The 26,660-nt window shown below is 46.3% G+C and overlaps 1 protein-coding gene across 1 annotated transcript in view; it reads left to right on the forward strand.

The window, feature by feature from the left end:
* The first annotated feature begins 770 nt into the window (after positions 1–770).
* LOC118378729 (A disintegrin and metalloproteinase with thrombospondin motifs 17-like) overlaps positions 771–26,660 on the forward strand; it is a 45,565-nt gene continuing 19,675 nt past the window's right edge. The window contains exons 1-5 of the mRNA XM_052503938.1: positions 771–5,701; positions 10,268–10,430; positions 19,712–19,847; positions 25,067–25,271; positions 26,134–26,286. Of these exons, the coding sequence (XP_052359898.1) occupies positions 5,546–5,701; positions 10,268–10,430; positions 19,712–19,847; positions 25,067–25,271; positions 26,134–26,286 (813 nt within the window). The 5' untranslated portion in view covers positions 771–5,545. The remainder of the gene's footprint in view (positions 5,702–10,267; positions 10,431–19,711; positions 19,848–25,066; positions 25,272–26,133; positions 26,287–26,660) is intronic.

Here is a 26,660-nt window from a genome sequence, read left to right on the forward strand (position 1 = left end):
GTTGAGGGATGGAGGGAGAAGAGGGATGGAGGGAGAAGAGGGATGGAGGGAGAAGAGGGATGGGGAAGAGAGGAAGGGAAGTAGGGAGGGACAGAGGGAAGGGAGGGAGGAGAGTGAGGGAGGGAGAAGAGGGATGGAGGGAGAAGAGGGATGGAGGGAGAAGAGGGATGGAGGGAGAAGAGGGATGGGGAAGGATTACAGGCACATGCCGGGTGCGGTGGCATGTGCCTGTAATCCAAGTCACTGGGAGGCTGAGGTTGGTGGATCAAGTGAGCTGAGGAGCTCTGGGCTGCAGCACACTATGTCGAATGGGTGTCCACGCTAAGTTCGGTATCGATATGGTGTTCCTGGGGGAGCCCGGGACCACCAGGTTGTAAGTCGCTCTGGATAAGAGCGTCTGCTAAATGACTTAAATGTAAATGTAGGAAGGGAAGTAGGGAGGGACAGAGGGAAGGGAGGGAGGAGAGGGAGGGAGGGAGAAGAGGGATGGAGGGAGAAGAGGGATGGGGAAGAGAGGAAGGGAAGTAGGGAGGGACAGAGGGAAGGGAGGGAGTAGAGACTGAAAGGCTAGCCACTCCCTTTGAAAACACATCTAGTGATCTAAAGAAACACTCCAACACTACTTCCTTTTGTACAGTGTGAGGTATGTCTCCACCACGTTTTATATGATAAAGTTTCCCCAAGTCGCTGATCTTGGGTCAGTTTAGGATGTAGGTAGAGTTATTAAAGTGAATATGCATAGATAATAACAGAGAGTAGCTGTAGCATAGAAGGGGGGCAATGCAAATAGTCTGGGTAGCCATTTGATTAGCTGTTCAGGAATCTTATGGCTTGGGGGTAGAGGCTGTTTAGAAGCCTCTTGGACCTAGACTTGGCGCTCCGGTACCGCTTGCCATGCGGTAGCAGAGAGAACAGTCTATGACTAGGGTGGCTGGAGTCTTTGACAATTTTTAGGGCCTGACACCGCCTGGTATAGAGGTCCTGGATGGCAGGAAGTTTGGCCCCGGTGTTGTACTGGGCCGTATGCACTACCCTCTGGAGTGCCTTGTGGTTGGAGGCCGAGCAGTTGCCATTACAGACAGTGATGCAACCCGTCAGGATGCTCTTGATGGTGCAGCTGTAAAACCTTTTGAGGATCTGAGGACCCATGCCAAATATTTTCAGTCTCCTGAGGGGGAATAGCTTTTGTCATGTCGTCATGACTGGTGTGCATGGACCATGATAGTTTGTTGGTGATGTGGACGCCAAGGAACTTTTTTTTCTTTTCGAATGATGACCATGGAACAGTGATGCTAATATTCTGATGATGACCATGGGACGGTGATGCTAATATTGTAACGATGACCATGGAACAGTGATGCTAATATTCTAGCGATGACCATAGAACAGTGATGCTAATATTCTAATGATGACTATAGAACAGTGATGCTAATATTCTAATGATGACCATGGAACAGTGATGCTAATATTCTGATGATGACCATGGGACGGTGATGCTAATATTGTAACGATGACCATGGAACAGTGATGCTAATATTCTAGCGATGACCATGGAACAGTATGCAAATATTCTAATGATGACCATAGAACAGTGATGCTAATATTCTAGCGATGACCATAGAACACTGATACTAATATTCTAATGATGACCATAGAACAGTGATGCTAATATTCTAATGATGACCATGGAACAGTGATGCTAATATTCTAATGATGACCATGGAACAGTGATGCAAATATTCTAATGATGACCATAGAACAGTGATGCTAATATTCTAATGATGACCATGGAACAGTGATGCTAATATTCTAATGATGACCATGGAACAGTGATGCTAATATTCTAATGATGACCATGGAACAGTGATGCAAATATTCTAATGATGACCATAGAACAGTGATGCTAATATTCTAATGATGACCATGGAACAGTGATGCTAATATTATAATGATGACCATGGAACAGTGATGCAAATATTCTAATGATGACCATGGAACAGTGATGCTAATATTCTAATGATGACCATAGAACAGTGATGCTAATATTCTAATGATGACCATGGAACAGTGATGCTAATATTCTAATGATGACCATGGAACAGTGATGCTAATATTCTAATGATGACCATGGAACAGTGATGCAAATATTCTAATGATGACCATAGAACAGTGATGCTAATATTCTAATGATGACCATGGAACAGTGATGCTAATATTATAATGATGACCATGGAACAGTGATGCAAATATTCTAATGATGACCATGGAACAGTGATGCTAATATTCTAATGATGACCATAGAACAGTGATGCTAATATTCTAATGATGACCATGGAACAGTGATGCTAATATTCTAATGATGACCATGGAACAGTGATGCTAATATTCTCATGATGACCATGGAACAGTGATGCTAATATCCTAATCTAACGATGACCATTTTAAATTTTACCCCTTTTTCTCCCTAATTTCATGGTATCCAATTGTTGTAGTAGCTACTATCTTGTCTCATCGCTACAACTCCCGTACAGGCTCGGGAGAGACGAAGGTTGAAAGTCATGCGTCCTCCCATACACAACCAGCCGCACTGCTTCTTAACACAGCGCGCATCCAACCCGGAAGCCAGCCGCACCAATGTGTCGGAGGAAACACCGTGCACCTGGCATCCTTGGTTAGCGCGCACTGCGCCCGGCCCGCCACAGGAGTCGCTGGTGCGCGATGAGACAAGGACATCCCTACCGACCAAGCCCTCCCTAACCCGGACGACGCTAGGCCAATTGTACGTCGCCCCACGGACCTCCCGGTCGCTGCCGGTTACGACAGAGCCTGGGCGCGAACCCAGGGACTCTGATGGCACAGCTGGCGCTGCAGTACAGCACCGTTAACCACTGCTCCACACGGGAGGCCTGACGCCAAGGAACTTGAATCTCTCAATCTGCCCCACTACAGCCCTGTCGATGAGAATGAGGGCATGCTCTGTCCTCCTTTTCCTGTAGTCCACAATCATCTCCTTCGTCTTGATCACGTTGAGGAAGAGGTTGTTGTCCTGGCACCACACAGTCAGGTCTCTGGCCTCCTCCCTATAGGCTGTCTCATCGTTGTTGGTGATCAGGCCTACCACTGTTGTCATCAACAAACTTAATGATGGTGTTGGAGTCGTTCCTGGCCATGCAGTCATGAGTGAAAAGGGAGTACAGGAGGGGACTGAGCATGCACCCCTGAGGGGCCCCCGTGTTCAGGATCAGCGTTGCGGATGTGTTGTTACCTACCCTTACCACCTGGGGGCAACCCATCAGGAAGTCGAGGATCCAGTTGCAGATGAAGGTGCTTAGTCCTAGGGTCCTTAGCTTAGTTTTGAGCTTTGAGGTCACTATGGTGTTGAACGCTGAGCTGTAGTCAATGAATAGCATTCTCACGTAGGTGTTCCTTTTGTCCAGGTGGGAAAGGGCAGTGTGGAGTGCAATAGAGATTGCATCTTCTGTGGATGTGGTATGTTGGTGTGGTATGCAAATTTGAGTAGGTCTAGGGTTTCTGGGATAATGGTGTTGATGTGAGCCATGACCAGCCTTTCAATGCATTTCATGGCTACAGACATGAGTGCTACGGGTCGGTAGTAATTTAGGCAGGTTACCTTAGTGTTCTTGGGCACAGGGACTATGGTGGTCTCCTTGAAACATGGTATTACAGACTCAGACAGGGAGAGGTTGAAAATGTCAGTGAAGACACTTGCCAGTTGGTCAGCGCATGCTTGGAGTACATGTCCTGGTAATACACCTGGCTCTGCGGCCTTGTAAATGTTAACCTGTTTAAAGCTCTTACTCACATCGGCTGCGGAGAGCGTGATCACACAGTCGTCCAGAACAGCTGATGCTCTCATGCATGTTTAGGTGTTACTTGCCTTGAAGTGAGCATAGAAGTTATTTAGCTCGTCTGGTAGGCTCATGTCACTGGGCAGCTCTCAGCTGTGCTTCCTTTTGTAGTCTGTAATAGTTTGCAATCCCTGCCACATCTGACGAGTGTCGGAGCCGGTAGAGTATGATTCAATCTTAGTTCTGTATTGGCGCTTTCCCGGTTGGATGGTTCATCAGAGGACATAAAGGGAATTCTTATAAGCTTCCGGGTTAGAGTCCCGCTGCTTGAAAGCGGCAGTTCTACCCTGGTTAATCTTAAGATTGGGAGAGGAGAAGCTGATCCTCAGTCTGTACCTAAGGGAAACTTGTGAAATACTATGTGTAGAAAAGGAAAAGAGAATTTATGTTTTTTGTAGAGCTAGTAAACAACACAGTGATGACCATGGGACGGTGATGTTAATATTGTAACGATGACCATGGAACAGTGATGCAAATATTCTAATGATGACCATAGAACAGTGATGCTAATATTCTAATGATGACCATGTGACAGTGATGCTAATAGTCTAATGATGACCATGGAACAGTGATGCTAATATTCTGATTGATGACCATAGAACAGTGATGCTAATATTCTAATGATGACCATGGAACAGTGATGCTAATATTCTGATGATGACCATGGAACAGTGATGCTAATATTCTAATGATGACCATGGCACAGTGATGCTAATATTCTAATGATGACCATGGAACAGTGATGCTAATATTCTAATGATGACCATGGGACAGTGATGCTAATATTCTAATGATGACCATGGAACAGTGATGCTAATATTCTAATGCATTTTATTTTAAGTTGATTTAACGATGTGGCTAAAAGAGACGTGTTTAGAAAGAGTCCATTCACTGTGCAAGGTGTTTTATTTCTCTGGAGCTCTCTCTGGTCGTCGAGTCCTACCAAAAGACTAATTAAAACAACATGCATTTGGAAAAACCTGGCTCAAACATTCAATTCTTATGGAATGTCTTACAGTACACCCCAACAGTCTCTCTGTCTCGCTCTTTATTCTCTCTCTCTTTATTTTCTCGCTCTCTCTCCACCCTCGCTCTCTTTCTAATGCATTACCCAACAACCTTAAGTCAAGCATAACTGGATAACTGTGGACATGTGGTGAGGTAGTCTGTTTGCTGGACTTCACAACCTCCACAGTCTCCACATCAAGGGACACTCTCTTAGTTGGAACCGACTGGGTCTCTGATGCTGTGCTGCTTTCCTGTGGTTCAGGCACTGTGAGAAGTAAAACCTCACTGACCGGGGTTGGCTATTTCGAAAGCAGCCAATTTGGGCATCAAAAGTCATTTTCAGAGAAGTGAAGAGAAGTGTGTGTTCACTTTGCCTGCCTGCTACATTTTAATTGTTGGTTTGCTCCTCTTTAAATTAAAAATATAGATATTTTAGGTTAGAGACATGGTTTGAATTATGGGTTTGAATAAAGGTAGTGATTTAAAGGGAACAGTCAGAGTGGGAATTGAACCCATCAACCTGCGTGTACAGGTCTAGGCATGTTGGTGGAGACTGTGGTATGCTTACTTTCAATGGAAGTGATAGGGGCAAGTGATAGGGAACCATCTAACATCAAGTTGTCCTGAACTTCCTCTGAAATTAATTCTACATCCTGCTTGTTCCAGCAATGAAAGACTCTACCAAGAGGTCCATCAACAGCGACTGGAAGATCGAGCTTCCTGGAGAGTTCCAGCTGGCCGGCACTACAGTGCGCTACGTCCGGAGAGGACTCTGGGAGAAAATGTCCGCCAAGGGACCCACCAAGACCCCGCTGTACCTCATGGTAAACCTATCATGTAGAGAGAGATTGTGTGTGTGTGTGTGTGTGTGTGTGTGTGTGTGTGTGTGTGTGTGTGTGTGTGTGTGTGTGTGTGTGTGTGTGTGTGTGTGTGTGTGTGTGTGTGTGTGTGTGTGTGTGTGTGTGTGTGTGTGTGTGTGTGTGTGTGTGTGTGTGTGTGTGTGTGTGTGTGTGTGTGTGTGTGTGTGTGTGTGTGTGTATCCCTATCAGGCGAATGCATGTTGAGCTGATTTAACCTCCTCAGTCTACTCCACATGATGACAGAGATCAGAGAGGGACAGATAAAGAACATGGAAATTGGGCTTCAAAGGGAGGAAGTTGTTGTTAGTTTAAATGTAATCTTTATTTAACTAGGCAAGTCAGTTAAGAACACATTATAATTTACAATGACAGCCTACCAGGGAACGCTCTAACTACTAGGCTACCTGCCACCCCAAATGGCCCTCTGGAGGCATCATGTGATACAGATGTAGTATCTTAATTAGAGACAGTTTGCTACAGTAGGGAAATAATCCTGCAGCAACAGGAAATGTCAGTTATTATGTGGATTATACACTGCTCAAAAAAAATAAAGGGAACACTTAAACAACACAATGTAACTCCAAGTCAATCACACTTCTGTGAACTCAAAACTGTCCACTTAGGACGCAACACTGATTGACAATAAATTTCACATGCTGTTGTGCAAATGGAATAGACAACAGGTGGAAATTATAGGCAATTAGCAAGACACCCCCAATAAAGGAGTGGTTCTGCAGGTGGGGAACACAGACCACTTCTCAGTTCCTATGCTTCCTGGCTGATTTTTTGGTCACTTTTGAATGCTGGCGGTGCTTTTACTCTAGTGGTAGCATGAGACGGAGTCTACAACCCACACAAGTGGCTCAGGTAGTGCAGCTCATCCAGGATGGCACATCAATGCGAGCTGTGGCAAGAAGGTTTGCTGTGTCTGTCAGCGTAGTGTCCAGAGCATGGAGGCGCTACCAAGAGACAGGCCAGTACATCAGAAGACGTGGAGGAGGCCGTAGGAGGGCAACAACCCAGCAGCAGGACCTCTACCTCCGCCTTTGTGCAAGGAGGAGCAGGAGGAGCACTGCCAGAGCCCTGCAAAATGACCTCCAGCAGGCCACAAATGTGCATGTGTCTGCTCAAATGGTCAGAAACAGACTCCATGAGGGTGGTATGAGGGCCCGACGTCCACAGGTGGGGGTTGTGCTTACAGCCCAACACCGTGCAGGACGTTTTTCATTGGCAAATTCGCCACTGGCGCCCTGTGCTCTTCACAGATGAAAGCAGGTTCACACTGAGCACATGTGACAGTCTGGAGACGCCGTGGAGAATGTTCTGCTGCCTGCAACATCCTCCAGCATGACCGGTTTGGCGGTGGGTCAGTCATGGTGTGGGGTGGCATTTCTTTGGGGGGCCGCACAGCCCTCCATGTGCTCGCCAGAGGTAGCCTGACTGCCATTAGGTACAGAGATCCTCAGACCCCTTGTGAGACCATATGCTGGTGTGGTTGGCTGGGTTCCTCCTAATGCAAGACAATGCTAGACCTCATGTGGCTGGAGTGTTCAGCAGTTCCTGCAAGAGGAAGGCATTGATGCTATGGACTGTGCCGCCCGTTCCCCAGTCCCCAGTCCTGAATCCAATTGAGCACATCATGTCTCGCTCCATCCACCAATGCCTGTCCAGGAGTTGGCGGATGCTTTAGTCTCCCTCAGGAGACCATCCGCCACCTCATCAGGAGCATGGCAAAGGCGTTGTAGGGAGATCATACGGCAGGGTAGCCTAGTGGTTAGAGCGTTGGACTAGTAACCGAAAGGTTGCAAGTTCAAACCCCCGAGCTGACAAGGTACAAATCTGTCGTTCTGCCCCTGAACAGGCAGTTAACCCACTGTTCCTAGGCAGTCATTGAAAATAAGAATGTGTTCTTAACTGACTTGCCAAGTTAAATTTAAAAAATACAGACATGTCGAGGCCACACACACTACTGAGCCTCATTTTGACTTGTTTTAAGGACATTACATCAAAGTTGGATCAGCCTGTAGTGTTGTTTTCCACTTTAATTTTGAGTGTGACTCCAAATCCTCCATGATACATTTGATTTCCATTGATAATTTTTGTGTGATTTTGTTGTCAACACATTCAACTATGTAAAGAAAAAAGTATTTAATAAGAATATTTCATTTATTCAGATCTAGGATATGTTATTTTAGTGTTCCCTTTATTATTTTGAGCAGTGTATAAAACATTTGTAGGGATTGATACATTTTTGGAAAGGAAAAATCAAGTCTGAAATATCAAAGTGGAAATGTTCAAACTTCAGATGCCCTTTTAAACCTTAACCTTTCTAGGGCTAGCGGAGCCCCTCGACAACATTCCGCTGAAAAGGCAGTGCGCGAAATTCAAAAATATTTTTTAGAAATATTTAACTTTCACACATGAACAAGTCCAATACATAGCCAAGTCCAAAAAACACACAGCCATTTATCCAGCCAAAGATAGCCAAAGATAGAGTCACAAAAAGCGGAAATATAGATAGAATGAATCACTAACCTTTGATGATCTTCATCGGATGACACTCATAGGACATCATGTTACACAATACATGTATGTTTTGTTCGATTTATGTGCATATTTATATGCAAAAATCTCAGTTTACATTGGCGCATTATGTGCAGTAATGTCCGGTGACACATGACGGGGCCTCCCGGGTGGCGCAGTGGTCTAGGGCACCGGGTTGGATGCACGCTGTGTTAAAGAAGTAGTGCGACTTGGTTGGGTTGTGTTTCGGAGGGCGCATGGCTTTCGACCTTTGTCTCTCCCGAGCCCGTACGGGAGTAGTAGTGATGAGACAAGATAGTTACTACTAACAATTGGATACCATGAAATTGGGGAGAAAAGGGCGTAAAATTGTAAAAATAATAAGAAGAAGAAGAATTTAAAAAGAAATAAAAAAACACCCGTTGATTTTGCAGAAATACTCATAATAAACATTGATAAAATATACAACTGTTATTCACAGAATTAAAGATAGACTTCTCCTTAACCTCTAGTGACACCCCATCCAGTGAACGGGACCGTTGTCATTATCTGACACTAATTAGCATAACACACGTTTTGTTGGTTGTTTTGTCATAGTTGTGTCTAGGGGGGCATATTTGGGAGGAAATACTATCAGCTCCAGCTCAGTTTGTCCCCCTATGTGCTGAGGGTGTCAGGTTCTTGTCCAGTTCTGCCATTTAGGTCGCCACAGACTAGTACATGTCCCTGGGCCTGGAAGTAGTTGATCTCCCCCTCTAGGATGGAGAAGCTGTCATCGTTAAAGTATGGGGATTCTATTGGGTGGATATAGGTAGCACACATGAGGACATGTTTCTGTGTTGAGATAATTTCCTTATTAATTTATAGCCAGATGTAAAATGTTCCTGTTTTGACTAATTTAATAGTTGGTTAGGTCTGCTCTATATCAAATTAGCATACCTCCTGAGTCTCTTCCCTGTTTCACACCTGGTAGTTTGATGGATGGGACTACCAGCTCTCTGTAAACTGGAGTGTAACCAGTGGGTCTGTCTCCTCTATAGCATGTTTCTTGTAGGATGACAATGACTGTATTTCCAATTTCTATGATGAAGTCTAAGTTCCTGCGCATTAGGCCAAGAGCAGATAACCTTAGACCTTGTATATTCCAGGATGAGATAGTGAAAGCTTTGTGTTCCATTGTCTAGTGTTGTTTTTCATTACAGTAGGTGTGAGCAGAGCATGTTGAGCATCTGATACATACTTCTTAGGTCGTAAGATGGGGCTTGGGGTGTATTCATGGGGTTTGGGCCTGTTGCTCTGCTCAAGGCCTGGGCATATGTGTGGCTGTCATTTTGAGGTCTTTGCTGTGGGGGGCATAGGTCTGATCTGGGGGGACCTATATACTGTAGGGTGTGGCCAGGCTTTGTTTGGCCGGGTCTCAGCTGGTTGGGTTGTGGCTGGTGATGCTGTGGTCTAGGTGTCGGTCCTCTTGGCGTGGGTTCTCTCAGTGCAGGTCCTTTGGGAGGGGGTCTTGCAGGTCTGGGAGGGTGTCTCACTGGTCTGGGCGGGTGTCTCACTGGTCTGGGAGGGTGTCTCACTGGTCTGGGCGGGGTGTCCGTTGCTCTGTTGCTCCTGTTTGAGGTTCTGGGGCTGTGGTTGAGGGTGACATCCTTCAGGGTCCTGGCAAAAGTTGGGATTTCTGCCTTGTAGAGGTGGACCTCTCTCTCATTCCTTTACAAAGTATTTCAGGATGCTTGGGGGAGGCTGTATGTTATGCTAGAGAGGGCAGGTTAAATGTACGTCTGTAATGTGGATCTGCATTGTGCATTGTACTGATAATGTGGTTGTGCTTGGTGCTATGGATTTAGAAGGGGGGGCTCTATATATTATGTCTCTCTCCTCACTCACTCACTCTGTGTCTCTGAACATGACCCAGTCTCTCAACCCATCTCTGTGGTATACACTATCAGGACATTGTGTCTGAACATAACAAGCCAGTGTTTCTAAACATAACTCCCTCTCCCCTAGGTGCTGTTGTTCCATGACCAGACCTATGGGATACACTATGAGTACACAGTGTCTCTGAACGTAACTGAACGTGATGATGTCAGTGAGGAGCAGAGAGCACCAGAGCACCTCTACCTTTGGACACACAGTTCCTGGCAAGACTGCAACGTACAGTGTGGAGGAGGTATGACTCACACATACTTACACACATCCCAAGGAGAGTCTTTGCAGGCTTTCTGATAGCTGTTGACCTTGGGTTCATGCATAGTGAACTTTCAGCCACCCCCTCCAGTTCCCCACACCCCCCTTCAGTTACCCCCTTCAGTACCCCCCACCCCCCTTCAGTTACCCCCCACCCCCCTTCAGTTCCCCACCCCCCTTCAGTTCCCATCCACCCCTGCTGCTTCTATCCATTTCGGTTACATGTTAGATATGGGTCTCTAATCTTGACTGTGGAGCGTCACGTCTGTGCTCCATGCTGATGCACTAATCTGGGGCTGGTTGCCCAGCGCAGAGGATCCGCCAGGATCCCTGGTTCCACAACAAACATCAAACACAGCTTGGCTGGATGGCTGCCTGGGGCAATGAGGGATGGGGAGAGGGCACATGGGCTGGGCTGTTGCTCTCACACACTCACATGAGCAAACACACATATATACTGTTGAGGCTAGTGAGGTTGGGTTAGTGGGTTACACCTGGTTGGTGAGGCTGGAGCCATTCGGCTGGGACTGAGGTAGAGAGGGTTGGGGCTTGAAGGCTGGGCTTAGAGGCTGTGTCGGAGGGTTAGTTGGATTGATTGTTGGGACTGAGGTAGTGGGATGGGGCTTGGAGGCTGGACTTAGAGGCTGTGTCAGAGGGTTAGTTGGACAGACCGTTGGGACTGAGGTAGTGGGTTGGATCTTGGAGACGTTTTAGAGGCTATGTCAGAGAGTTAGTTGGATTGATTGTTGGGACTGAGGTAGTGGGTTGGATCTTGGAGACGTGTTAGAGGCTATGTCAGAGAGTTAGTTGGATTGATTGTTGGGACTGAGGTAGTGGGTTGGGTCTTGGAGACGTGTTAGAGGCTATGTCAGATGGTTAGTTGGACAGGCCTTTGGGACTGAGGTAGTGGGTTGGGTCTTGGAGACGTGTTAGAGGCTATGTCAGAGGGTTAGTTGGACAGGCCTTTGGGACTGAGGTAGTGGGTTGGGTCTTGGAGACGTGTTAGAGGCTGTGTCAGAGGGTTAGTTGGACAGGCCTTTGGGACTGAGGTAGTGGGTTGTGTCTTGGAGACGTGTTAGAGGCTGTGTCAGATGGTTAGTTGGACAGGCCTTTGGGACTGAGGTAGTGGGTTGGGTCTTGGAGACGTGTTAGAGGCTATGTCAGAGGGTTAGTTGGACAGACCGTTGGGACTGAGGTAGTGGGTTGGGTCTTGGAGACGTGTTAGAGGCTATGTCAGAGGGTTAGTTGGACAGGCCTTTGGGACTGAGGTAGTGGGTTGGGTCTTGGAGACGTGTTAGAGGCTATGTCAGAGGGTTAGTTGGACAGACCGTTGGGACTGAGGTAGTGGGTTGGGTCTTGGAGACGTGTTAGAGGCTATGTCAGAGGGTTAGTTGGACAGACCGTTGGGACTGAGGTAGTGGGTTGGGTCTTGGAGACGTGTTAGAGGCTGTGTCAGAGGGTTAGTTGGACAGGCCTTTGGGACTGAGGTAGTGGGTTGGGTCTTGGAGACGTGTTAGAGGCTGTGTCAGAGGGTTAGTTGGACAGGCCTTTGGGACTGAGGTAGTGGGTTGGGTCTTGGAGACGTGTTAGAGGCTGTGTCAGAGGGTTAGTTGGACAGGCCTTTGGGACTGAGGTAGTGGGTTGGGTCTTGGAGACGTGTTAGAGGCTGTGTCAGATGGTTAGTTGGACAGGCCTTTGGGACTGAGGTAGTGGGTTGGGTCTTGGAGACGTGTTAGAGGCTATGTCAGAGGGTTAGTTGGACAGGCCTTTGGGACTGAGGTAGTGGGTTGGGTCTTGGAGACGTGTTAGAGGCTATGTCAGATGGTTAGTTGGACAGGCCTTTGGGACTGAGGTAGTGGGTTGGGTCTTGGAGACGTGTTAGAGGCTATGTCAGATGGTTAGTTGGACAGGCCTTTGGGACTGAGGTAGTGGGTTGGGTCTTGGAGACGTGTTGGAGGCTATGTCAGAGGGTTAGTTGGACAGGCCTTTGGGACTGAGGTAGTGGGTTGGGTCTTGGAGACGTGTTAGAGGCTATGTCAGATGGTTAGTTGGACAGGCCTTTGGGACTGAGGTAGTGGGTTGGGTCTTGGAGACGTGTTAGAGGCTATGTCAGAGGGTTAGTTGGACAGGCCTTTGGGACTGAGGTAGTGGGTTGGGTCTTGGAGACGTGTTAGAGGCTATGTCAGATGGTTAGTTGGACAGACCGTTGGGACTGAGGTAGTGGGTTGGGTCTTGGAGACGTGTTGGAGGCTATGTCAGAGGGTTAGTTGGACAGGCCTTTGGGACTGAGGTAGTGGGTTGGGTCTTGGAGACATGTTAGAGGCTATGTCAGAGGGTTAGTTGGACATGCCTTTGGGACTGAGGTAGTGGGTTGGGTCTTGGAGACGTGTTAGAGGCTGTGTCAGATGGTTAGTTGGACAGGCCTTTGGGACTGAGGTAGTGGGTTGGGTCTTGGAGACGTGTTAGAGGCTGTGTCAGATGGTTAGTTGGACAGGCCTTTGGGACTGAGGTAGTGGGTTGGGTCTTGGATACGTGTTAGAGGCTATGTCAGATGGTTAGTTGGACAGGCCTTTGGGACTGAGGTAGTGGGTTGGGTCTTGGAGACGTGTTAGAGGCTATGTCAGATGGTTAGTTGGACAGGACTTTGGGACTGAGGTAGTGGGTTGGGTCTTGGAGACGTGTTAGAGGCTATGTCAGATGGTTAGTTGGACAGGCCTTTGGGACTGAGGTAGTGGGTTGGGTCTTGGAGACGTGTTAGAGGCTGTGTCAGATGGTTAGTTGGACAGGCCTTTGGGACTGAGGTAGTGGGTTGGGTCTTGGAGACGTGTTAGAGGCTATGTCAGAGGGTTAGTTGGACAGGCCTTTGGGACTGAGGTAGTGGGTTGGGTCTTGGAGACGTGTTAGAGGCTATGTCAGATGGTTAGTTGGACAGGCCTTTGGGACTGAGGTAGTGGGTTGGGTCTTGGAGACGTGTTAGAGGCTATGTCAGATGGTTAGTTGGACAGGACTTTGGGACTGAGGTAGTGGGTTGGGTCTTGGAGACGTGTTAGAGGCTGTGTCAGATGGTTAGTTGGACAGGCCTTTGGGACTGAGGTAGTGGGTTGGGTCTTGGAGACGTGTTAGAGGCTATGTCAGATGGTTAGTTGGACAGGCCTTTGGGACTGAGGTAGTGGGTTGGGTCTTGGAGACGTGTTAGAGGCTGTGTCAGATGGTTAGTTGGACAGGCCTTTGGGACTGAGGTAGTGGGTTGGGTCTTGGAGACGTGTTAGAGGCTATGTCAGAGGGTTAGTTGGACAGGCCTTTGGGACTGAGGTAGTGGGTTGGGTCTTGGAGACGTGTTAGAGGCTATGTCAGATGGTTAGTTGGACAGGCCTTTGGGGCTTGGGGGAGACAAATAGGCCCAGTGTTGGTGAACTTCTAACCTCTGAACTAGAGCACACCAGACAGATAGAGCTGGCTCCCACTGTGGGACTCTCAACTGGGTTACCACGAACATACACGCAAACAAAGTTAAGCACGTGCATGTACACGTGCACTCTCATGCAGGCACACACACAGTGGACAGCACACTGCACACATACAGTACGCATCTCTAGTTTTGCCTATTCAATTCTCAGTTCATTGCTGAGACTGCAAATATCTAGAGCTGATTCTGGTGATATTAAAAATAAACTTTGAGGAAAAAGCGTTATTTTTATTAACTCAGAGCAACAGTATTTTACCATCATCTAGCAGTAGATGTGAAGTGGATGGATAGGTGGCTAGTTAATGTTGTTTTAACCCTTAAGAGTAGATTACCCTTTACTATAAATTCAACTGATGTTGTATCTCAACCAGTGGAAAACAAGGCTGCAAAAATATATTACAATTATCAGTAGGTTGTACTTCAATTTGCTTTTGCACTCATCTCAACACTATTACATCAATGACATTATTTTTTTAAAGTTGATTACTTTGTAAAACTATTTAGTTATGAACTATGGTAAATCCATCCAATTATGAACTGAAGTAACTCTCGAAGCAAGTCTGGTAATAATTAGCGTGAAAACAGCACCATGACTATCCAGTGACTGATTAGCTATAATGCGTTGTTCAGTCTGAATCATCGATAACATATGTCATTTAGCTGTGATAGGTGTTTCAACCTTGGCTGGTGAGAGGGTGTGTGCAGGTTTAGGTTACCGCTTTCGTTTATTTGTCTGTTCACTCGTTTGGAGTGCTTTAACAATGTCAAGGGTGAAGCTTATTGTATCCAGCTAGTGGTTAGCTTATTGTAGCCAGCTGGCGGTTAGTTTGTTGTAGCCAGCTAGTGGTGAGTTTGTTGTAGCCAGCTAGTGGTGAGTTTGTTGTAGCCAGCTAGCAGTTAGTTTGTTGTAGCCAGCTAGGGGTTAGTTTGTTGTAGCCAGCTAGCAGTTAGTTTGTTGTAGCCAGCTAGGGGTTAGTTTGTTGTAGCCAGCTAGCAGTTAGTTTGTTGTAGCCAGCTAGCAGTTAGTTTGTTGTAGCCAGCTAGGGGTTAGTTTGTTGTAGCCAGCTAGCAGTTCGTTTGTTGTAGCCAGCTAGCGGTTAGTTTGTTGTAGCCAGCTGTCATTTAGCTGTGATAGGTGTTTCAACCTTGGCTGGTGAGAGGGTGTGTGCAGGTTTAGGTTACCGCTTTCATTTATTTGTCTGTTCACTCGTTTGGAGTGCTTTAACAATGTCAAGGGTGAAGCTTATTGTAGCCAGCTAGTGGTTAGCTTATTGTATCCAGCTAGTGGTTAGCTTATTGTAGCCAGCTGGCGGTTAGTTTGTTGTAGCCAGCTAGCAGTTCGTTTTTAAAGCCAACTAGCGGTTCGTTTTTGTAGCCAGCTAGCGATTAGTTGGTTGTAGAGAGCTTGCGGTTAGTTTATTGTATCCAGCTAGAAGTTAGTTTGTTGTAGCCAGCTAGTGGTGAGTTTGTTGTAGCCAGCTAGTGGTGAGTTTGTTGTAGCCAGCTAGAAGTTAGTTTGTTGTAGCCAGCTAGTGGTGAGTTTGTTGTAGCCAGCTAGCGGTCAGTTTGTTGTAGCCAGCTAGAAGTTAGTTTGTTGTAGCCAGCTAGTGGTGAGTTTGTTGTAGCCAGCTAGAAGTTAGTTTGTTGTAGCCAGCTAGTGGTGAGTTTGTTGTAGCAAGCTAGCGGTCAGTTTGTTGTAGCCAGCTAGAAGTTAGTTTGTTGTAGCCAGCTAGTGGTGAGTTTGTTGTAGCCAGCTAGAAGTTAGTTTGTTGTAGCCAGCTAGTGGTCAGTTTGTTGTAGCCAGCTAGAAGTTAGTTTGTTGTAGCCAGCTAGAAGTTAGTTTGTTGTAGCCAGCTAGTGGTGAGTTTGTTGTAACCAGCTAGAAGTTAGTTTGTTGTAGCCAGCTAGCGGTCAGTTTGTTGTAGCCAGCTAGAAGTTAGTTTGTTGTAGCCAGCTAGTGGTGAGTTTGTTGTAGCCAGCTAGAAGTTAGTTTGTTGTAGCCAGCTAGTGGTCAGTTTGTTGTAGCCAGCTAGAAGTTAGTTTGTTGTAGCCAGCTAGAAGTTAGTTTGTTGTAGCCAGCTAGTGGTCAGTTTGTTGTAGCCAGCTAGTGGTGAGTTTGTTGTAGCCAGCTAGAAGTTAGTTTGTTGTAGCCAGCTAGAAGTTAGTTTGTTGTAGCCAGCTAGTGGTCAGTTTGTTGTAGCCAGCTAGAAGTTAGTTTGTTGTAGCCAGCTAGAAGTTAGTTTGTTGTAGCCAGCTAGTGGTGAGTTTGTTGTAGCCAGCTAGAAGTTAGTTTGTTGTAGCCAGCTAGTGGTGAGTTTGTTGTAGCCAGCTAGTGGTGAGTTTGTTGTAGCCAGCTAGAAGTTAGTTTGTTGTAGCCAGCTAGGGGTTAATTTGTTGTAGCCAGCTAGTGGTCAGTTTGTTGTGGGCAGCCAGCTGTCTGATGACTTAAAGGGTTTTACCAAATTTGATCAGTGTTATTTCCTGAAAGTCGCTAGTTGAAAATACAATCTGTGGGGTCGTGTACTGTAGGTCACTTTGGATAAAAGCGCCTGCGAAATGTCATATATCAGGGGTCGGCAACAGGCCTGCAAGTGTTTTTTCCCCAAGTATTCCCACAAATACAAGAGACATACAGTATGTGATGGTGTCTCAATGTAATCAAGGTATGGAAATTCATATTATTTTTTAAACCCAACCTCTTTTTGAGCTAAGTTGCGGTCAATTTGCAGTGTACAAATGACTAGGATTATGTTACGCCCCCCCGACAAACCACTTAGACAAAAATCATACCGTGGCTGAATCTAGTTGCCTACATTTCATTCACATTTCAGCCATTTAGCAGACACTCTTATCCAGAGCAACTTACAGTAGTGAGGGCAGACTTTTTTGTACTGGTCCCACGTGGGAGTCAAATCCCCGACACTGACGTTGCAAACACCATGCACTACCAACTGAGCCACTGGGGACCCTGTAGCCCTGCAAACACCATGCACTACCAACTGAGCCACTGGGGACCCTGTAGCCCTGCAAACACCATGCACTACCAACTGAGCCACTGGGAACCCTGTAGCCCTGCAAACACCATGCACTACCAACTGAGCCACTGGGGACCCTATACTCCTGCAAACACCATGCACTACCAACTGAGCCACTGGGGACCCTGTAGCCCTGCAAACACCATGTACTACCAACTGAGCCACTGGGGACCCTGTACTCCTGTAAACACCATGCACTACCAACTGAGCCACTGAGGACCCTGTACTCCTGCAAACACCATGTACTACTAACTGAGCCACTGGGGACCCTATACTCCTGCAAACACCAAACACCATGTGGTCCTTCTGTAGCTCAGTTGGTAGAGCTTGTAACGCCAGGGTAGTGGGTTCGATTCCCGGGACCACCCATACGTAGAATGTATGCACACATGACTGTAAGTCGCTTTGGATAAAAGCGTCTGCTAAATGGCATATATATTATATATATATATTATATATATTATATATATTATATATTATATATATGGGGATCCTATACTCCTGTAAACACCATGCACTACCAACTGAGCCACTGGGGACCCTATACTCCTGTAAACACCATGCACTACCAACTGAGCCACTGGGGACCCTGTAGCCCTGCAAACACCATGTACTACCAACTGAGCCACTGGGGACCCTATACTCCTGTAAACACCATGCACTACCAACTGAGCCACTGGGGACCATGTACTCCTGCAAACACCATGCACTACCAACTGAGCCACTGGGGACCCTATACTCCTGTAAACACCATGTACTACTAACTGAGCCACTGGGGACTCTATACTTCTGTAAACACCATGTACTACTAACTGAGCCACTGGGGACCCTGTAGCCCTGCAAACACCATGTACTACCAACTGAGCCACTGGGGACCCTATACTCCTGTAAACACCATGCACAACCAACTGAGCCACTGGGGACCCTATACTCCTGTAAACACCATGCACAACCAACTGAGCCACTGGGGACCCTATACTCCTGTAAACACCATGCACAACCAACTGAGCCACTGGGGACCCTATACTCCTGTAAACACCATGCACAACCAACTGAGCCACTGGGGACCCTATACTCCTGTAAACACCATGCACAACCAACTGAGCCACTGGGGACCCTGTACTCCTGCAAACACCATGCACTACCAACTGAGCCACTGGGGACCCTATACTCCTGTAAACACCATGTACTACTAACTGAGCCACTGGGGACTCTATACTTCTGTAAACACCATGTACTACCAACTGAGCCACTGGGGACCATGTACTCCTGCAAACATCATGCACTACCAACTGAGCCACTGGGGACCCTATACTCCTGTAAACACCATGTACTACTAACTGAGCCACTGGGGACTCTATACTTCTGTAAACACCATGTACTACTAACTGAGCCACTGGGGACCCTGTACTCCTGCAAACACCATGCACTACCAACTGAGCCACTGTGGACCCTGTACCCTTGACAAATATTACGTGCGTAAACCTATTTAGCATAGAGTTCGACTTGACATTTTGTTGCCCACTTTTGGAGCATTTCAAAAAATGAGGAAAACCCGAAGTCCTCATAGGAGAGTCCGCACCTCACTGTGTGTGTGGAACAAATCTCTGTTTCCTTGGTAACCAGAATTCATTATTACTCTTCCAGTATCTTTCGGTTTTTAAAGTAAATATGACTAGTTTTCCCTCCAAATGAATTCTGCCGATACTGTCGCTCTGAGAAGAACACTAATGTCACGATCGTTGTTGTGATCATACTCAGACCAAAGCGCAGCGTGGAATCGGTTCGACATCTTTTTATTTTAAGGAGAACCGAACAACTAAACAATAAAGAATAACCGATACGTGACGTTCTGTAGAGCTCACAGGCATCAACACAAAAACAAGATCCCACAAAAACCCAGTGGGAAAAGCTGCCTAATTATGATCCCCAATCAGAGACAACGATAAACAGCTGCCTCTGATTGGGAACCATAACAGGCCAACATAGAAATACAAAAACTAGAGTGCCCAACCTAGTCACCTAACCAAATTAGAGAATAAAAGGCTCTCTAAGGTCAGGCCTTGACAACTAAGGGATGGGATGGGGGTTGGCATTATCGTCAGGGAGCCTGTACACTGTGTTCATAAAACATTTCCCATCACAGGATTTTGGGACGATGTAGGAACATGAAACCTGTGACATAAATATTGTATATTGTAGTGGGAAGCTAGATTTAGTCATGTCTGAGCCATGTAGTAGAAACCCATGAGCACATAACACAATATAACACAAACACACTGGTCCTTATATAGTGCACAACTTCTGGCCAGAGGGAAGGAGAAAGGTTTGATTTTCATAAAGTTGGAACAAAGCCCAGATCTCGGGCCCTGCACACACACACGCACACAGTAGTCGGGGCCTTACCCAGCAAGTGGTGGTTTGGATAGGGGCCAGCACAGCTCCAAATATAGGACTTCAGTCCTCTGATTTAGTGTTTAATTAACAGAGTTTTATTGTGTAATTACCTTCGCATTAGACCAGGTTATTATGTAGTTCACTGGAGGGTTATGCCGGTGGAGACAGAGGCTTGAACTCCATGTGTTTTGTGTGTGTGAAATAGTTTGACGTTTTTTTTGAGACAGCGTCTCACACTCTCACTCACACTCACTCACTCACACACTCTCTCTCTCTCTCTCTCTCTTTTTTTTGTCACTCTCTCTTTCGCTGTAATTTGTTTGTGTTTGTATACCTCAGATTATAACGGTGTGTGTGTGTTCCCAGGTGAGAGGAGGACAGTGGTGTCCTGTATGAGGCTGGTCAATAAAAGCATGACTCTGGTGAATGACAGCCTCTGCCAACCAGAGAACAGGCCGTTACCCCAAGTACGACGCTGCAACTCACACCCCTGCCAGTACAGGTGAGACACACTTCAAACACAAGCACATGCACACATACACTTATAATCGTGGGTTTACACACACACTGTATCAGGAATAGTTGAATGAGAAACAGGATGATGAAAAGAGTGCATCATCCTGTTTCTGAGTGATTATAAAAAACAGTTCCATTGAGTTGAATTGGCTGTAGAAGGAAGATCCAGAATACTGTGCAGTGGAGTGCCTGTCAGCGTGCACAGTGGGATTGTTTCATGTCCTACTCAGGCAGAGTTTTACATTAGAGGAACTTGCAGCAAGGAATGTTTCTGAGCTGTACCGCTGATGCATTTAAACCAGACCACTGATCTCTCTGTTCAAAGATACGGGGCTATATCTCAAATGGCAACCTATTCCCTATATAGTGCACTACTTCTATAGGGCACTGGTCAAATTAGTGCATTATATAGGGAATAGGGTGCGAGATGTGCGTGGTTTAAAGTGCCTTATTACCTTATCCACATAAAAGGCAGAGTGCCGTCTGGCCTATTGAACCGGCCTCACACTGACTCCCACTAATGTACTTGTATATCACTCAAACTTCAGGGTGGAGAATTCTGTTGTCGCTTTGAACTAGCTCACCTGATTCACCGAAACATGGGCTTGATAAGTAGTTGAGAAGTTGAATCAGGTGTGCTAGCTCAGGAATGGTTCAAATACATGGAACGACTGGAGTTCCCCAGGAGAGCCATTCCACTTCCTCCCTCTTCAGCTCACACTGAGACAAGCAACTGGGACCTCTGCCTCACAGATTCATGTGACTGCCCTCCTGAAATGCTTTTAGTCAGTTGTGCCACCAAAAAGCTGGCTATTAGTCAATGTGAGTGGGCACATTTCAGGCTGAGGAGTGAGGCTACAAATCCCCTTATGTTACACTCACTGAACTGTGGTTTCACTCTGTCTAGATTTTAGCCTCTAGAATCTAGATTCTAAAGATTCTAGAATTCTATTCTATTCTATCACGGGGTTCCGTATTTCTGTTCATTTAACTTTATTTAAATAAAAAAATATTCCTTTCAAGTTATTTTTGAGTGTTTTCTGTCAATACGGTGCTGACTTTATACGACAGCCCCCATAGACATTGTATATATTTTTGGGGAACAGAAAAAGGACCTGCCCCACTATATTCCCTATAGTGTACTACATGTGACCCAGGCCCGGTCAAAAGTAGTGCACTATACTGTATCGGGAGTAGGGTGCCGTTTGGGATGTAGACAAAGACTCCCTGTATTTGGACCCAGCCCAGTTATACGTTTCTAAGACATATATTGATGTGGATATATTTTGCAGTCTCTTGGCCCCTGTCCCCTTTGCATCCATTCAGTGGATCAGTCAGCTGCATCTCTACCATACAGGCAGGACTTGTTAGGTACAGACAAATATAGAATGGAAGTGGACAGTATTAGGACGTTGCTGTAAAGAAAGGAAGAGGAGGAGGGATAAAAGACATGGACATGGAAGCAGAACACACATGCATTCACACACATACACAGAAAGACAGACAGAGAGACAGACAGAGAGACAGACAGAGAGACAGGCGGACAGACAGAGAGACAGACAGAGAGACAGGCGGACAGACAGAGACAGACAGAGAGACAGACAGAGAGACAGACAGAGAGACAGGCGGACAGACAGAGAGACAGACAGAGAGACAGGCGGACAGACAGAGACAGACAGAGAGACAGACAGAGAGACAGGCGGACAGACAGAGAGACAGACAGAGAGACAGGCGGACAGACAGAGACAGACAGAGACAGACAGAGAGACAGACAGAGAGACAGACAGAGAGACAGGCGGACAGACAAAGAGACAGACAGAGAGACAGGCGGACAGACAGAGACAGACAGAGAGACAGACAAAGAGACAGACAGAGAGACAGACAGAGAGACAGACAGAGAGACAGACAGAGAGACAGGCGGATAGACAGGCGGACAGACAGACTGGGACCTCTCCATCTAGTTTATTACTACATCACCTGGAAAATAGAGGCCCAGTTTTCCAGAGGCCCCAGGTGCTTGGCTGTAACTCTTTATGACCTAATTTCACCAGGCCTGGTGCTGTTAACCCCAAACCCCAAACTCTGTCACATCTACAGGGTAATGTTCATCAGGCATCAATTGGAAGAAGATGTTCTGAAACTGGGGAGGGACTACCTGGACTTGGTCCAATAAGGAAGGTTCTTTTTCCTTTTCTGTTTCAAAACATTTTGCTACCATGTGCCCTACTGATCACGACCCAGTCGATTAGTCAACATTACTTCATTGGCGACATCGTAGCGTACAAAAGACGCTTGGTGCTTTTTAATACTGGGAGGATAGTGTGTTGGTACTGTTTATTGTTTTGAAAGAGAAGTGTATTTGAATTGCTCAGTTTCTGTCTTTGTTTTGTGTTGCATAGCGAACCACTCTTGTTTAACACAGAGAACACTTAAAGGTCCATTGCAGTTGTTTTTATCTCAACATCAATCATTTGGGTAACAATTAAGTACCTTAATGCGATTGTTTTCAATTTAAATGGCAAAAATGGCTTCTTAGCACAGAGCAATTACTCAAGCAAGAATTTTGTAGGACTGAGTGGGGGGTGGGAAACTCAGAAGTAGCTGTTATCGGAAGAGAGGTTTGGAACTCTTTTTCTTCTTATGAACTAATTCACTGCCTGGTGTACGGGAGTTGAGCAATGAGACAAGATAACAACTGGATACCACGAAATTGGGGAGAAAAGGGGGTCAAATGTCAAATAAAATAAAACATTAAAACATAGTGAAATGACGTTTTTGGCTGCACTAGGCCATTAAATGTTTACTGATTGATTAAAAGAGATGCTGCTTATTTCTACACTTTCATTTCTACATATCTGCCAACATTAACCTGTTGATCATTTTACTCTAATCAATTTAATCAGAAAATACTTTAATGGCATGGAACGGGTTATCACATTACCAAAGCAAATATTTAGAAACATAATAAAAAAACATACACATGGTAACACACACACTCTACACACACCATACACACAGATTTTGTATTGTAGATACACTACCGGTCAAAAGTTTTAGAACACCTACTCATTCAAGGGTTTCTTTATTTTTTACTGTTTTCTACATTGTAGAATAATAGTGAAGACATCAAAACTATGAAATAACACATATGGAATCATGTAGTAACCAAAAAAGTGTTAAACAAATTCAAATATATTTCAAGTAGCCTTTGCTTTGATGACAACTTTGCACACTCTTGGCATTCTCTCAACCAACTTTACCTGAAATGCTTTTCCAACTGTCTTGAAGGATTTCCCACATATGCTGAGCACTTGTTGGCTGCTTTTCCTTCACTCTGCGGTCCGAATCATCCCAAACCATCTCAATTTGGTTGAGGGATTGTGGAGGCCACGTCATCTGATGGAGCACTCCATCACTCTCCTCCTTGGTAAAATAGCCCTTACACAGCCTGGAGGTGTGTTGGATCATTGTCCTGTTGAAAAACAAACGATAGTCCCACTAAGCCCAAACCAGATGGGGTGGAGTATCGCTACAGAATGCTGTGGGAGCCATGCTGGTTACGTATGCCTTTAATTCTAAATACATCACAGACAGTGTCACCAGCAAAGCACCCCACACCATAACACCTCCTCCTCCATGCTTTACGGTGGGAAATACACATGCAGAGATCATCCGTTCACCCTCACCGCGTCTCACAAAGACACAGCGGTTGGAACCAACAATCTCAAATTTGGATTCCAGACCAAGGGACAGATTTCCACCAGTCTAATGTCCATTTCTCGTGTTTCTTGGCCCAAGCACTGACTTGACTTGACAACTGACTTGCCTAGTTAAATAAAGGTAAAAAAAAACATTTTTTAAATGAAGGCCTGATTCACGCAGTCTCCTCTGAACAGTTGATGTTGAGAGGTGTCTGTTACTTGAACTCTGTGAAGCATTTATTTGGGCTGCAATTTCTGAGGCTGGTAGCTCTAATGAATGTATCATCTGCAGCAGAAGTAACTCTAGGTCTTCCATTCCTGTGGCGGACCTCATGAGAGCTAGTTTCATCATAGCTCTGGATGGTTTTTGCAACTGCACTTGAAGAAACTTTCAAAGACTTGACTGACCATCTCTTAAAGTAAACATGGACTGTCGTTTCTCTTTGCTTATTTGAGCTGTTCTTGCCATAATATGGACTTGTTTTTTTTACCAAATAAGGCTATATTCTGTATACCCCCTCTTGTCACAACACAACTGATTGGCTCAAACGCATTAAGAAGAAAATAAATTCCACAAATTAACTTTTAAGAAGGCACACCTGTTAATTGAAATGCATTCCATGTGACTACCTCATGAAGCTGGTTGAGGGAATGCCAAGAGTGTGCAAAGCTGTCATCAAGGCAAAGTATGGCTATTTGAAGAAACTCAAATATAAATTACATTTAGATTTGTTTAACAGTTTTTTTGGTTACTACTGTACATGATTCCATATTTCATAGTTTTGATGTCTTCACTATTATTCTATAATGTAGAAAATATAAAAAAATAAAGCAAACTCTATTAGGTGTTCTAAAACTTTGGACTGGTAGATATGTGGTAGTAGAGTAGTGCCTGAGCGAACACACTTAATGTGTTGTGAAAAGTGTTATGAAATGTAATGTCATATAACTACCTTAATGTTGCTGTACCCCAGGAAGAGTAGCTGGTGCCTTGGAAAGTACTAATGGGGATCCATAATAAACCCCAGGAAGAGTAGCTGCTGCCTTGGCAAGTACTAATGGGATCCATAATAAACCCCAGGAAGAGTAGCTGCTGCCTTGGCAAGTACTAATGGGGATCCATAATAAACCCCAGGAAGAGTAGCTGGTGCCTTGGAAAGTACTAATGGGGATCCATAATAAACCCCAGGAAGAGTAGCTGGTGCCTTGGCGAGTACTAATTGGGATCCAAAATAAACCCCAGGAAGAGTAGCTGGTGCCTTGGCAAGTACTAATGGGGATCCAAAATAAACCCCAGGAAGAGTAGCTGCTGCCTTGGCAAGTACTAATGGGGATCCATAACAAACCCCAGGAAGAGTAGCTGCTGCCTTGGCAGGAACTAATGGGGATCCTTAATAAATACAAATGCAAATCATCTCTCTCTCTCTTACTTTCCCTCTCTCTGCCTCTTTATCTTTCTCCCCCTCCCCCTCTCTCTCCTCTCCACATCTATCTCTCTCTCCAGGTGGGTGACAGGGGAGTGGGGCCAGTGCTCGGTGACGTGTGGGAAGGGTCTCCAGCTGCGTGAGGTGGGCTGTGTGTACCAGCTGCAGAACGGATCCCTTATCCACACACGGGACTTGTACTGCCAGGGGGGCAAACCCCCCGCCCTGCAGGGCTGCGAGGGACGCCACTGCCTCACTGCCTGGGAGGCCTCTGAGTGGTCCAAGGTCTGTTGTGGTGGGGGTGGGGTGTGTGCTTGTCTATGCGACTATTCGTGGATGCGTGTTTGAGTGTTTCCGCACATCTGTGTGTGTCCACGTGTTTATGCGAGTTCCCGTGTGAGTGAGACACAGAGAGAGAAATAGTAAACCACTTACTTTCCTCAAAGTTTGATGCAGAATCATGTAGGAGCAGCGCTGCAGTAGTACTGCATAATATAGACATCTGTCACCCCCCCCCCCCTCTCTTCCCTCGCTCCACTGAAGAGGAGGTAGAGTGGGTTGGAGAGGGGAGCTAATGAACCACCACAGGACGCTTCTATAATGAGTAACACTCTGCCCTCTCTCTCTCTCGCTCCCTCTCACACACTCTCTCTATCCTCATATTTCTTTTCACTCATTTTCCTCCCTCTCTTTTTCCTGACATCACTCTAACCTCGCTCCCCCTCTTCCTCTCCCTCTCCTCCTCCACCTCACACTCCTCCTCTCACCTCCACTCTTTTTCTTCTCCTTTTCCCTCCCCTCTCTTCTCTCTACTGTAATTATTTTCCTTCCTCCCTCTTTCATGTTCCCTTTTCTCCCCTCTATATGTCCCTTCCCTTTGTCCCTCTCCCTCAACTCCAATGTTTCCCTCTCTCCCTTTCCCTCGTCTCCATCTCCCTTCTTCCTCTCCCTCCCTCTCTCCCTCATCTCCATCTCCCTCCCTCTCTCCCTTTCCCTCGTCTCCATCTCCCTTCTCCATCTCCCTCCCTCTCTCCCCACCTTTTCTTCCCTACCTCCTCTCTCTTCTTCCCTCGCTCCCTCCCCTGGTGTCCCTCCCTCCCTCCCTCCCCTGGTCTCCCTCTCCCTTCTCCCTCCCTCCTCTCCCCAGTGTTCTTCAGACTGTGGCAGTGGGGTCCGTCGGAGGACAGTGAGGTGCACCAACCCCCAGGGGAACTGTGACCCCCTCTCTCAGCCTGCTGACCAGGAGCCCTGTGAGGACCACTCCAAATGTTACGAGTGGAAGACTGGGGACTGGTCCAAGGTATGGGCCATACACACACATAAATGACACACACACACACACACTCTCTTTTTAATCAAATATCTATTTACAGAGATCTCCCATGTGGAGAGGACTCTAACCCCGGATGCCCCCTTCCAATTGATTAATCCCTCCCTGTGACACAGCAGTGTAGGTGATGCCAACATGGTGCCAACGCTGTGCCAGTCCTGATGTGGGCATCTTGACAGATAGCCTGACTGCACCTGCATCACTGTCTGACTGCATTCTCAATGGCAAACTATTCCCTTTATAGTGCACGCATACAGGCAGGCAGGCAGGCAGGCAGGCAGGCAGGCCCACACACACACCCACACACACACACACACACACACTCTCTCCTCTCTCTCTCTCTC

This window comes from Oncorhynchus keta, unplaced genomic scaffold (assembly GCF_023373465.1).
Source record: "Oncorhynchus keta strain PuntledgeMale-10-30-2019 unplaced genomic scaffold, Oket_V2 Un_contig_18485_pilon_pilon, whole genome shotgun sequence".
NCBI classification, from domain to species: domain Eukaryota; kingdom Metazoa; phylum Chordata; class Actinopteri; order Salmoniformes; family Salmonidae; genus Oncorhynchus; species Oncorhynchus keta.